The 13,871-nt window shown below is 50.1% G+C and overlaps 1 protein-coding gene across 1 annotated transcript in view; it reads left to right on the top strand.

The window, feature by feature from the left end:
• Positions 1-13,871, top strand: part of ARHGAP23 (Rho GTPase activating protein 23) — a 65,472-nt gene that overhangs the window by 50,714 nt on the left and 887 nt on the right. The window contains exons 18-24 of the mRNA XM_015599107.2: positions 554-627; positions 908-997; positions 1,657-1,782; positions 7,872-7,913; positions 8,494-8,590; positions 10,680-10,711; positions 13,713-13,868. Of these exons, the coding sequence (XP_015454593.1) occupies positions 554-627; positions 908-997; positions 1,657-1,782; positions 7,872-7,913; positions 8,494-8,590; positions 10,680-10,711; positions 13,713-13,868 (617 nt within the window). The remainder of the gene's footprint in view (positions 1-553; positions 628-907; positions 998-1,656; positions 1,783-7,871; positions 7,914-8,493; positions 8,591-10,679; positions 10,712-13,712; positions 13,869-13,871) is intronic.

Here is a 13,871-nt window from a genome sequence, read left to right as displayed (position 1 = left end):
CTACCAGTTCCACTGCTTTACCTGTGCCGTCTTTTCAGTGTGTTTCGATCTCTGGTAGGGCAAATCCTCCCCCATCGTTCTTCCTTTAAAAAATATTCTTGGCTGTCCTTATGCATTTACTGATCCAGATGGATTTTAGAATAAACTAACCATGTTCCATTTTAAAAGTTCCCCATGGACTTCTGAAGGGAGCTGGGGGAATCCTGACACAGGTGAGGTGGAGTGTCTGGAGGCTGAAAGGCCCCTGTCTTTCTAAGTAACCTCTTTGACCTCGTGGTAGTCTTGTCCTGGAGAATGGTGCAAGGACTCCTTTTCCAATATTAGCATTTAGCTCAGGTTTTATTTCTTCTCAAATGAACACCCAGGTCAGGTGCACACTTGAGTACACCTGTGGTGGGTTTGGTCACATGAACACAAGGCCATGAAGCCCCCCGAAACTGGAACAGCATGGGGCTCCTCGGCCAGCCAGGGCTGTCAGCCTGGAAGCCGCCCACCCTGAAAGTGGAGGAAGGGGCTGCCTCCTCTTCTCTAAAGGGTCTTCACTGTGTTCTAGACAAATACAATGACTTCATCGAGGCCAATCGCATTGAAGACTCGAGGGAGCGGATGAAGACGCTACGGAAGCTGGTAAGGAGCGAGAGATGCTGTTAGGGAAGATGCAGACTGGGCTGGGCGAGCACCGCTGCCCCAGAGGCCCAGAGGCCCAGATTCCAGTGCCACCAGTTCTCTCTGTGACTTTGAGAAGCTCTTCTCCACTCTGGTCTCAGTTTCTCCATCTGTACAAGGGGGTCAGTTAGAGGGTGGATTACAGGCTCACTAGGATATGGCATTGAGAGCCCCCTTGGGGTGTGGTGGACAGGGGGAGGCCATCACAGCTTGGTCACATGCCCCTCTCTCTCCCACCCAGATCCGGGACCTCCCAGGACACTACTATGAAACACTCAAATTCCTCGTGGGCCATCTGAAGACCATTGCAGACCACTCGGAGAAGAACAAGGTTAGCCGGGGCTCTGGCATGGAGTATCAGGGAGGGAAGTACACCTGGGTCTCCTTGGCACAGTCTGAGCTCCTCAGGATCAAATGCTCTCAAGCCCCTCTAAACACACCCTCCTCCTTAAAGGTCACTCTATCTCCCCCGCACCCCTACGTGCTGGTTAGTGCTTCTCCCCAGAAAGCTGTCTCCTGAGTTTCTGAGAGTCTTCCCGAGGCCCAGCGCCACAGTCCCCTGTGGCAGATGGAAATCCGTGCTCTGATTTAGCTGGAATCCCTTGCATTGCATTTCCCTAATCACACCTCTTAGATCTTCCGGTTCTGCCGTGAGAAAAATGAAGGGAGCCTATAGTATTTCTCTTAATCTCTTGGAATGTGCTCTGGACCCCACCTCTGGGATCTCCCATTGCTAGCACAGTATGGGTGTGCAGATTAGGCACTGCCCGTGGCTGCCAGGCCTGAGGGTGAGCAGGGCTGAAATCTTGCTTGTGCTCTACTTACCAGGCACCTCCATGCTCATGCAAGGAGGTGTTCAGCCCCTAAGCTAGGGACAGCCCAGGATGTGATTGAGACAGGGGCCTGAGGGACCCTGAATGAGGAAGGCCTGGGGGACTGGAATCAGGCTCACAGGGTTATTGATGCTGACCTGCTCCCTCCACCGCCCAGATGGAGCCCCGTAACCTGGCCCTGGTCTTTGGGCCAACACTGGTGAGGACGTCAGAGGACAATATGGCGGACATGGTGACCCACATGCCTGACCGTTATAAGATTGTGGAGACGCTGATCCAGCATGTGAGTAGTCGCCCCAGCCAGGACGTGTTCTCCTGGGTACCTTGCTCCTGCTTGCCTGGGTGGGTGTGCTCAGGGAAGGATGAAGCAGCTTAAGAAAATGCTCCTGGGGTGGTGAATACTCTTCAGAAGCAATAGGCTGTGTTTCAAGGCCAAACAGGAAGTGATCCTAGAATCCTGTTGTTCTGGGATGTCACATCCCCAGCAGGAGAATCAGGAGGTCCCTGAGCTTCCAAGATGTCCATGAGGTTCAGAGGGAGGAGGATCTGAGAAGGAGCTGCTGGGTTGGAGAGTGGAAGTGGTGAAGGCAGAGGTGCCTTCAGAAGGTGGCCCCCAGGAGAGGTGACCTGGCGTAAACAGGCAGAGACAGGTGCAGAGCAGAGGAAGAGCTCTGCTCTGCAGGCCCCACTGAGGCTTAAGGGAGGAAATGGTGATGCCCAGGCTAGGGCAGGGCCTGGCATGGGCTGAGGCAGGATTCTGCAATGGTGCTACGTGTCTTGGGTTGGTCACCTCCTTTCTCTTGGCTTCATGGAGGCCTCGAGTCCTGTGTTTCTAAGGATTCTTGTTATCTGTCCATGAAGGGATGAGGACCAAGTAACCAGCAGAGGGCGCAGGAGGCCTTTTTCTTCCAGAGCCAGACCCAGGGCAGCACTGACCCCTTCTGGGACACTCAGGGTTTTTTTTTAATAACTCTTAGATTTTCCATTTCCAAATTTTGGTATGGACCATAGTCCAGCCCACAAAATACAGAACCAGATCCCCTCCTGCCAGGAGAAATAAGATTGGCAGCTGGTCAGAGGAAGTGGAGGGAGCCTCAGCTTCCTGCACCTCATAGGCACTTTAGGGAAGGGATACTAGATCACATTACTCCATTTTATAGATGAGGAAACTGGGGCACAGAGAGGCAAAGTGACTTGCTCAAGGTCACACAGATAATAAATGTCAGTCCCAGGACTGTAACCTGGATCTGTCTGACCAAAGCCTGTGCTTTCCTCCCCACCTACTTGGAGGGCAGATTCTGTCCTAGAGCGAGGGAGGCTGGCCAGGGTCAGTAAAATGAGGAAGTGAGGCCAACTTTGGTCATGCTGACCGGCTTCATCTGCTTGTTTCCTTCCTTTGCTGCGTGATCAGGGCTCTAGGCTATAGCAGGTGGCATCGTGGCCTGTTTTCAACCTGACGGGGACCACTGGCCTGGACGCCCACTCCAGACTGTCAGAGAGGCCAGGGCCACTGGGCAGTGTCAGGGATCGTGGTGAGGCCTTGGTCTGGGGAAGCTTATCTCCCTTAGAAAAGATCAGCTCTCCAGCCCAACAGGGAGCCCCTACCACTGCAACCCAGAGTGTATGCTGCGGGGTGGGGGAGTAGGGAAGAGAAGGAGGCTGGCCCCATGGCTCCCAGAGAAGTTCCTAGAAGCTTGAGGCCTGTAATCAGCTGGGGTGTCAGGAATAGCAGCCTTCAGGGAGAAAGGAGGCCCAAAGTATGTCTACTTACTCTCCCCCAGACCCCTGAAGGGAGGCCCCAGCCAATGGCAGGCCCTCCTCTGGGCGGGGTTAGGGAGCTGTCTCATTCACAGGTGTATTACTGCACTGAGCCTAGTGCCTGGCAGATAGTAAACACTCAGTGTTTGTTGAATGAATAAATGAAAGCATTGCTATTGAGGTCATGCCAGTCTGGGCTCTCCCACACAAGGGTTCATTCCTGGGGACTAACTGAGCTGGCAACCCTCCCTTCTCCACCTCCTTGGCATTTGATCATAATCATCCCTAGATGGTTGTTGAGGGAATGAGCTGCCCCCTCTGCAGGCCCCTTAGCCCCCTGCCCCATGTTTGCTGGGGTCTGCCCAGCCCAGAGACTCTGTAGCAAGGGATTGGTGTAATCAGGAGCCCAGGCAGGGTCGGACTTGTGGCAGAGACTGCTCTGGCTCTGAGCCCCTGGCAAGTCAGTGGATGGCAGGAGATAGTGGGTGACATGATCTCCCTCTGGGAGTTCCAGCTGAAGCCATCACCTGGCCCCACCTGCCTGGGGCTCCTGTCATCTGTGGAACCCTTGGACGGCAGAGCTGAAAAGGGCCTTAAGGCATCAGACCTGTGCTTTCATAGTATGGGGGTGGAAACTGAGGCCTGAAGAGGAACAGTGACTTGCCCAGGGTCGCAGAGCAAGGCGATGACAGAATGGAGATGAGCATACCCAGCAAGTCACCAACCAGCTCACACCTATGTTTACTAAGTCAATTGGAACTCAAACAAAGACCTTGTCAAGGCATTTGTTCATTTATTCATTCAGCAAATGTGATGATACCTACTATGTGTACACTGGCATTTCTCAGCGTTGGCACTAATGACCTTTGGGGCCCGATCTCCTTTGTAGGGTGCTGCCCTGTGTATTGTAGGATATTTAGCAGCATTTCTGGCTAGATGCCAGGAACACCCCTCCAGTTGTGACAATTGAAAATGTTTCCAGGCCTTAACAGATGCCCCCTAGTGGGATAAAATCACCTCTGTTGAGAAGCACTGGTGTATAAGTTGAGGGACTGGCTGTGGAGCCAGCCTGCCTGAGGTTGAACTCTGGCTCTGCTCCTTATATGCTGTGTGGCGTGGACAGTTACTCACTGTGTGCCTCGGTTTCCTCATCTATAAAGTAGAGATAATAATAGTACTTACCTCTCAGGGTTATCGTGAGCATTTCATGAATTAATATAAAGCGTTTAAAATGGTGCCTGGCAGTAAGTATCAGATAAAAGTTAGCTATCATCATCATCATCCTCATTATTATTCCATGCCAGAGATATGCAGGTACCGGGAACACAGAGAGATGTGGAACTCGGGCCTGCTCTGAAGGAACACTGCCCACTGAAGACATCCCTTCTTCACGCTCTGGGCTGTGCCCAGGGAAGCCCCCTAGAAGGATCCAGCCCAGCCCTGGGCTTAGGGCTGGGTCAGTAGTCAGGGAGTTCTCGAACTGTCTTAAAAGACCAGGAGGAATTTAGCCAGGCAGTGAAGGGAGAAAGAGCATTCTAGGCAGAGGGAATTGGCATGTGCGACGGCAGGGTGGTGTGAGCTAGCGTGAATTCTTCCAGAGAAGCATGGACCATCCAGAGCTTCCTGTAGACTTCTGGGTTCTCACAGCACTTTTGGGTACCCTCACACTTGAGTTAATGGCTGGCTTCTTAGGGCTCTCTCTGTTCAGCCTGTCTCTGGGTAACCACACTTTTTAAATAATAATAGCTGACCTTTATTATACACTAACAATGTGTTGTACTAAATGTTTTATATACAGTATTTCATTATTTTGTTATATGTTTTAAAATTGAGGTTTAATTGACATATAACTTTATATTAGTTTCAGGTGTACAACAGAGTGACTCGATATTTGTATATATTATGAAATGATCAGCATAAAAAAGGTCTAGTTAATATCTGTCACTATCCAGTTATATTTTTTTTCTTATGATGAGAACTTTTAAGATCTACTCTCAGCAACTTTCAAATATATAATACAGTATTAACTATACTCATCAGGCCGTACATTACATCCCCGTGACTTATTTTATAACTGGAACTTTGTCCTTTTTGACCACCTTTGCCTATTTTGCCCATCCCCCACCCCTGCCTCTGGTGATCACCGATCTGGTCTCCGTACCTATGAGTTAAGAGTTATTTATGTATTTTGTATTCCATGTGCAAGTGAGATCATATTTTTCACTTAGCATAATGCCCTCAAGGTCCATCTATGTGGTCACAATGGCAAGATTTTCTTTTTTTATTGCTGAATAATATTCCATTATGTGTGTGTGTATAAATATATATATAATGTATATACACATATATCACATTTTCTTTATCCATTTATCCATGGATAGACACTTAGGTTGTTTCCATGTCTGGGCTATTGTAAGTAATGCTGTGTTGCACATGGGGGTGCAAATATCTTTTCAAGTTAGTGTTTTTATTTTCTTTGGATAAATACCCAGAAGTAGATTTGCTGGATCATATGATAGTTCTATTTCTAATTTTATGAGGGACTCCCATGCCGTTTTCCATAGTGGCTGCACCAATTTACATTCCCGTCAACAGAGCACAAGGTGGGGGTCTCTATATCTCTGTGTCTCGATGTCTGTGCCATCGCCTGTTATTTCTTCTCTTCTTGGTAATAGCCATACAGTATTTCATTTTAATTCTCACCAGTTTTCGAAGTAGATATGCCCATCATGCCCGTTTTACAGATAAGTAAATAGACTCAGAGAGCTAATTTGATTTAGGTGAACTTGAGCCCAAGATGACGGACTTCAGATGCTGCAGTTTTTTCTTCTCCTCGCTCACTCTTCTCATCTGTCTGTCTCAAACAAGTGCTGCTTATTTGAGCTAATCACATACCTGATTATGATTAATAATAACTGAGGTTCATGGCACATGGTCCTAATCAACTCTGTAAGTGTCCTTGTTCATTCCTGACGCCACTCTGCCCACTCTCTCATAAGCACCCATTTTAATAGGTTAATATGTGTCTTTTCAATCTACTTTCAATGTACGTATTTTAAATATATGTGTTCTTAAGTGTATTTAATATTCTTTGTGTGTTTTCACTTTCAGTGAGCTTAGTTCATTTATTTTATGTAATTGCTGTACTGTTAGAACTTAATTCTGCCATCTTAAATGTCATTTTTAATGCCTTTTTTTGTTTACCACGTTTTTATTTTATTTCCTTTTTTGGTCTGCTATACCTTACTTTGATGAGTTGATTTTTATGTTCCTGATATGAAATCATACAATTTATAAAACCCATACTTATGTTTAAATATGCAGTTATAAAACTCATACTTATGTTTAGTTTTCACTCTCAGTTTCTGAAGCTTATCAGTGTCCATGTCTTCCTTCCATCACATCTAAAAGCCAAGTACTTAGTGTCCTTTCACCTGTCACTGGTTTCTCCCTCTGAATTTGAATTCCAGATTTTCATGGATACACTGTGTGTGTGTGTGTGTGTGTGTGTGTTGTTGTTGTTGCTTGGTTTGATAACAATGGACTTTTCTATGCTACTTCCCATCTTTACTTCTCAGAGCCCGTTGCTCCATCCTGGATTCATTTCTCTACTTGCTCATGTGCTCAGTTAAGAGAGTCTTTGTGTAGTACTTTCTGATGTCTTAGAATCACTTTATTTCACACTCAAACTTAAACGAGAGTTTAGCAAGATATAAAATTCTAGGTTCAAAATGCCTGTATTTGTAGTCCAGCAATACATTGAAAATATTACTTCCTTATTTTCTTGTGCCTGTTGCTGCTGAAAGTACTAGTTACAGCTGGTTGTTCATTTGTAAGCAATCTGTTTTTGTTCTTTAGAAAGCTTTTACATTTTTATTTAAAAATTTTTTTTTTCAGAAAAATTTTAGAGTTTTACCTTCAAGATTCTCAAATTTCACACAATATAAAGAATGAGATTTTTAATTTCTACCTGTTTGGCATTTAGGAGACACTCCTTGCCTGCCCTGCCCCTCAGGGAACCTCCTAACACCTCCTTTAAGGCACTTCCCTTTTCTGGAGGTGGGTATGGGGGAGAGTGTGCCATTCCATTTCTAAGAGTGGAGCCTAAGTGAAGTATACTTAGCTCTAGCAAGCCTAGGGGACCTCCCTGCAGTAGACCCAGCTGGCACTAGATGGTGCTGCTGCCCCCCTGCTTCTGGCCTGCAGTGGGGAGCCTGCCATAGTGATATGCGCTTGACAGCGTGGAATTAAAAACAGGCAAAGAGAGCTCTCCCTGAACTAGTCATCATTCTCTACTTGGACCCTCCCTCACTCCAAGCTGTGTTTCCCTCCCACGCTTGGGTCCAACGTTTTCTCTCCCCAAGGGTTTCTCATAGTCTGTGGGGTAGAGTTCCAAGATTCATCAACCTCCCTCTGAGACCTTTCTAGCAACAGGCCAGCCTGGGGTTTGTTGAGAAGAGGGGAGACCCTTGCCTCTTGGTGCCCCTTCGTGCACCACTCCATTGGCGCCTGAGTGGGTCCTCTGGGCTGAGCAGGTTGGGAGCCTGTGTCTCCTTGTCTTCCCTCAGCCCCGTCCCACGCTGATTTCATCACTTCTTTTTGTCTCCCTTGCAGTCAGACTGGTTCTTCAGTGACGATGAGGACAAAGGGGAGAGAGTAAGTGATGCAGAGGGCAGGTGGGGTGGGTCTGGTCTGAGGTGAGCCCTCATCCCAAGTGGCGGGGGCAGCAAGACTGAAGCAGGGGAAGGTCCTTGACCTTGTAGCATCCCTAGTTTGATGGAAAAAACACAGACCCTCTCCTCAGGAGCCTCTGGTAGAATGGGAGACACAGCCCTTGCCTTCACAAGTCCTCAGTCTGCGGGGAGAGATTTAGGCCTTGCCCTAAGGAAACAGAGTCCAGTAGCAAAGGCAGATCCCACCTTCCAGTCTTGCGTGGAGGATATAGATTTTAGGAAGGTCCAATCTGATAGAGGAAACACAGCTCCTGCCCTCAGCTGAGGGAACAGCTTGGGTCTTCAGGGTTCAATCAAGGTGTTGGGGAAGGCACAACAAAACAGTCTAACTGGGGACATGTAGGACCTGCCTCAAGAGTGCCTGGATGATGAGGGAGACAGTCACTGCCCTGGTGAGCCCCAGTCTGATGAAGGAGACATGAGCCCTGTCTTTGGGGCACCCCATTCCGTGGGATCCATAGTCCTGCTGAGGGCATGCTGGCTGACCCTGCTCCTCTTTGCAGACCCCTGTGGATGACAAGGAGCCTCAGTCAGTGCCCAACATTGAGTACCTCCTGCCCAACATTGGCAGGACAATGCCCCCTGGTGACCCAGGTTCAGGTGAGTACAGGGGCCTGGGCAGGGCTGGGGGTGGCTTCTACATTCCTAAGGGTCCCAGACACCTGGCCAGATGCCCAGCTTCCCTGGTCCTGCCCAGTTGGGGCCCTTCTCTGCCCCCACAACTCTGAAGGGGCTGTGGCACGGCCTTCTGCCTCTCTGGGGAGGGCCCGCTTGCCTGTGTGCCCACCTCCTCATCCGTTCAGCTGCCCTCACCCTGGGGCTGGGTAGGAGCTTCGTTTGTCCTTCACTGGTTTCTTTCCTAAGCTTTTTATTTCTTATGGGCTGTGTCGTTCTGGGCATGTTCCTCTTTTTAATTTTTCTTCCTTTTTTCCTTGCACCCTCTGTCCCCCCTCCTCCTTCTCCCTGTGCTCTCCTCCCTTCTCCTGGATCCTGTCCCTTCTCTTCTCCTCCCCATCCCCTCCTCCAGCGGACCTGTTGGAGATTTAAAGGGTACAGTGTGGCGTTGCGGCCTCGGTCACTAACAGTGGCGGGTGATTATAAGAAGGCTGGGCAGGCAGAGATGTCCTGGGCTGTGAGGACCTCACCCTGGCATGCCAGTTACCCACTTGTTAACAACCTCTACCCCAATCCTCTCCCGTCTGAAAGCCCCTTCTCAGGGGGAAGGAGGCACTTGCTGGAGCCAGATCCTGTCCCCCTTGCCAGGAAGTCCCCCACATGGCTGCCCTCCGCAGTCCCCCACTCTTCGACCTTCTCTTCGTGCTGAGCCTGGCCACCTCTGCCTATCTGGGCAGGGGAAGGCTTTGCTGGTAGTGGGACCCAGCCTCTCTGGACACCAGTGACGTCACCCGCAGAAGCCTCTCTATAGCTGTAGCTTCTGCTTCAGTCACGTTCTAGGACAGGCTCTTTCTGCTTCTGAAACCAGAGCATCTGGTCACTCCACTCCTGAGTCCTGTTTCTGGGCCTCTGGCCCTCTCATAGTAGAGTAGCCCAGAGACAAAGGAATTCCCAGTTCTTTCTTGGCTTGAGCCACTAACTCCTCCCACCCTGTGGATGACCTGCCCTTAGTATTTTGACAGCCCCTGTCTCTGACACCACTGCACCCCTAGCTGCAAGAGGCAGACTGGTGAAGGGGCCCAGAGGACATGGGGTGCAGACAGCAGAGGAGCCCCGTCTCTTCTAATCACCCGCTGCCGCTCCCCTGCCCTGTGTGTTGCTGTGTGGTCTGCTCTTCTCACCGTGTGTGGGGGCGGGACAGGGAGGAGGCGTCTAACTTGCTTGCCATAGAGTGTGGATTAACTGCACCTGCCCACTGCCCCCATCAGACCCCCAGAGGTCCTTGGATCAGTCTGCTTCCTCCCCAGTCCTGGAGAGGACACTGGCAAGGCTTGTTTCTGGTTCCTTCTCCACCCAGTGATATTAAGAGAGTGGGACTCAGGTCCCATTGAGGTAATAATGATTTTACTCTCCTTTATAAGTCTGATGATAAACTGGGGCCTTAACTCATAAGGGCAGATTGACCTCAGGTCTAAAGGTGGAAACTATGAAGGCTCTAGTCACCAGCCCACTCTACCTCCTGTGTCCCACCCACGTCATGTTTGCCCCTGTACTCAGCCATTCACATGGTCCTCTTCTCACATCCTGGAAGTTGGGGCTAAGGGTGGACATGGGAACCCACCTTTCTATGCACTGTATGGTCTCTGTTTCTCCATTTCTCCAGAGCATCTGTGATTTGCTGTGTCTCACTGTTGTGGTTTTGTGGACTGCATTTGATATTTGGCATTTTCTCTCCAGTGCTTCAGAGTAACTGGGACAGGTTGGGGGGAGAGGAACTGGGCCCAAAGAAAAGCCCCCATTGCCTTTCACCTGGGCAAATGAGGGTCTAGAGGCTGGCAGCCTGATGTCACTTCCTGCCTCAAAAGGAAGTGGTAATTGACATCATTCTCTGCTCCATCCTTATCCCTTAGGAAATGACATCAGAGGCCCATCGCACCCCCAGGGCCCAGGGAGATCTCAGGTTTCCGAACTCCCTGGTTTCTGAAGCCTTTGAGGAGAGGGAATTTTGTTCACAGGACTCAGCCTGCTCTTGCCCCGATCCAAATTTCACTTTTTTTTCCGTTCTCACCAACAGATTCCACCACCTGTAGTTCAGCCAAGTCCAAGGTAAGCACCAAGGCTTTATCCCTATTCGGTCCAGCCCATTTTGTTTTTTGGTCAAGGGAATTGGGAGAGTTGCAATTGGACCCTGAGGAAAGTTGTGGTCACAGAGAATGAAGGAGAAACCCTGTGTCCAAGATAAACTGAGAAGTCACTTGCCTCGGCAGGGTTTGGTAAGGCATCTGGTGTAATGGAAGGATCTGAGTTAGGTGGCTGGGAGGCACACGAGACTGCTGTGTCAGGGAGCAAGTTCATTATAGTGGTCTGAATCTAGCTTCTTGTCCCTTCTACCTGTTGCACCTGCTAGCCCCTTGGTTTCCCATAGCTTCTCCTGGACTGATCCTTTGACCTTTATGTGAATCTGCTGACCTCTGCATTCCCTATCAGTGACCATTCTGATCTCATTGCTTCTCTAATTAGTTGGGATGAGAAGATAATTTGAACAAATGGTCCTAGTGGCCTCTTAAGTCTCTCAGAGAGCATGGCCAGGAAAGAAAGCAGCACTGGCCACCATGTGCCTCAGATTGATCATAGCAGTGCTGCCATGTTGCAGGATTCCAGGGGTACCTTCTGGAGTCATGCAGTGTGGGCAGCCATGGCTCAGGGCCATGTGCCTGCAAACCCTGAATCCCTGACATGCTCTAGCTTCCTCAGGACTAATTGATGTGACAGAGAGTGCATAGGATGCAGTGACCACACTAGGCATCTCTGTGTCTCCACTCATTATTACACTGTGGCTGAAACAGTAGGTAGCCTGTGAAGAGGGGTCCAAGGGCAGGTCATTCCAGCCCAGCAGGGAAACCAGTCCCAGTATCTGCTTTTACAGGGCTTCCTAAGTTGAGGGGACTCCACTCACCCATTTATTCATTTACTTAATTGAGCACCTATTATGTGCCAGGCACTGTGCCAAGAGTCACAGATGCAACCACAAATAAGCCACAGACCTTGCTCTCAGGGAACTCAGAGTTTGATATAGATGATGTGGAAACAAAGGCTATTCTGTCGTGAAAAGATCTGGTGTTACAGGGCTTCCTAAGTTGAGGGGACTCCACTCACCCATTTATTCATTTACTTAATTGAGCACCTATTATGTGCCAGGCACTGTGCCAAGAGTCACAGATGCAACCACAAATAAGCCACAGACCTTGCTCTCAGGGAACTCAGAGTTTGATATAGATGATGTGGAAACAAAGGCTATTCTATCGTGAAAAGATCTGGATATATTTTCCAAGGGCTACGGGAACAGAGAAGGGATTTCTCAGCTCTGCCAAAGAGAAGGCTGAGAGGTTGCTGCACAGAGGGTGCCATGTTTGAGCTGGGCCTGGTAGGAGGAGTCAGAGCTCATCAGCAAATAAGGTGGGGCGTGGGGTGGAGGGGGACTGAAGGATGCCCATGCTAAAGTACAAGTCATATTGAGAGAAGGGTTAGTAGGTCAGCATCGTCAGAGTGAGGGCCATGGAGGTTGGGGTCAGGGCAGGAAGGGCACTAATCTGGGAAAACTGGGACCTGGTTGCGAAGGGCCCTGTGTCCATGTTTCATCCTCGTGGGGGAAGGGTCATGGAGAATCCAGACATGACCAGAGTCCTTCAAGCCACAGAAGGATTGATTGCTTCAGATGAGGGGAGACTGGGATGAGGCAGGGGTGGAGGCACGGTGTCCTTTTAGGAGAGGGCAAGAAGGCCCGGAGAAGGCAGATGAGGTCCTGAAGGGAAGATGATGAGGATGAGCTGCCTTTGGAAGCCATTTCAGGAGGAGGAGTGAGAGGAGGGGAGAGGGAGGAATCAGAGATCGCCTTAAGAAGAGAAACATGAATGAAAGCAGTTTGAGACAGGGGTAGGGAGCATGATGTGGTTTCAAACAGATGAATTTCATGTGCCTGCAGACACCCTGGTAGAGACGAATTAACAGTTGGAAGAATTCTGGCGCTCGAATACATTTTGGCATTGGACAGGGAGACCCAGGAGCAGGGCCGTTCGGGAATGGTACTCCTCAGGGAACATGAACAGAAAAGAAAGGAAGCTGAGAACAGAGCCCTGGGCACATGGCTTCTTAAGGGGCACGAGGGGGAAGAAGAGCCCCCTCAGGAGGCAGAGAGGCCAGAAGGGGAGGACTGAAAACCACATTGGAGGACGCAGTGATGGGCAGCGTGAAGGCCAGGGTTAAAACACCCTCAGGGCTTAGCCGTGAGAACAGCATCAGGAAGTTGCCCCAAATTTGGGGGATGGGAATCAATTTAGGAGAGGCTTCAATCCAAAGCATTCGATTGTTCAGGGCTCTTTAGCCACTTTTGACAGCAAAGCTGGCGTTTGGATTGCTCTGGGATTGGGGATCATTGGGGTGGGGTACTGCGGGGATAGCTGAAGTGCATGGTGGTTTGGTGCTGTGGGAAAGGGAAGCGAACTTGGGCGGGTTGGCCTGTAGAGGCCCGTACACACTGAGTAGGTGGAAAGGCAGTTTTCCCAGGTGGCAGTGAGCGGAGAGGAGACGGGTAGGAGCTGTGGTCAGAGAAAGGTCCCTATCAGGTTCTGGTGATTATAACGCGGGAGAGTCTATGTGAAATGAGTTCAGACTGTCAAGTGTTATTGACAGTTGAGAAACTATTACCAGGGCTGTGTCTAAAAGGATTTATTTAGTGCCAGATATGGAGAACAGAATGGCAGTTGGGGGTGGCACAAATGTGAGACCAGCCCTCAGCTCACAGGGAGAGTCTAGATTAAGACCAGAAAGGATGCCCAAGACACTAAAGGGTTGGGAGAGGGCAGCAAAAGTAGTCTCTAGAGTGAACGGTGACACTCCAGCTGGGCCAGCAGTGCAGGAGGAACGGTTTATGATGCCGGTTGGGGTGCTGGGCTGGGCTTGGACCTGTTAAGTTTGGGTGCCATAGAATGGGGGGTTGTTGGGGTGGGAACGTGGAGGGAGCTGAGGCCCTCCGGCCTGGGGTTGGGAGGGAGAGCACTGCTGGTGCAAGTCTTGGTGCCTCCTGCATACTGACTTGTCTCCCACCCAGGGAACGTGGGCCCCTAAGAAGGAGCCATACACCCGGGAGATGCTGGCGATCTCCTTCATCTCGGCTGTCAACCGCAAGCGGAAGAAGCGGCGGGAGGCGAGGGGGCTGGGCAGCAGCACGGACGACGACTCGGAGCAGGAGGCGCACAAGCCGGGGGCG

Source organism: Pteropus alecto, unplaced genomic scaffold (genome assembly GCF_000325575.1).
Source record: "Pteropus alecto unplaced genomic scaffold, ASM32557v1 scaffold98, whole genome shotgun sequence".
NCBI classification, from domain to species: domain Eukaryota; kingdom Metazoa; phylum Chordata; class Mammalia; order Chiroptera; family Pteropodidae; genus Pteropus; species Pteropus alecto.
The sequence above is the reverse complement of the archived record's forward strand: the minus strand, read 5'-3'. Positions and strand labels throughout refer to the sequence as shown.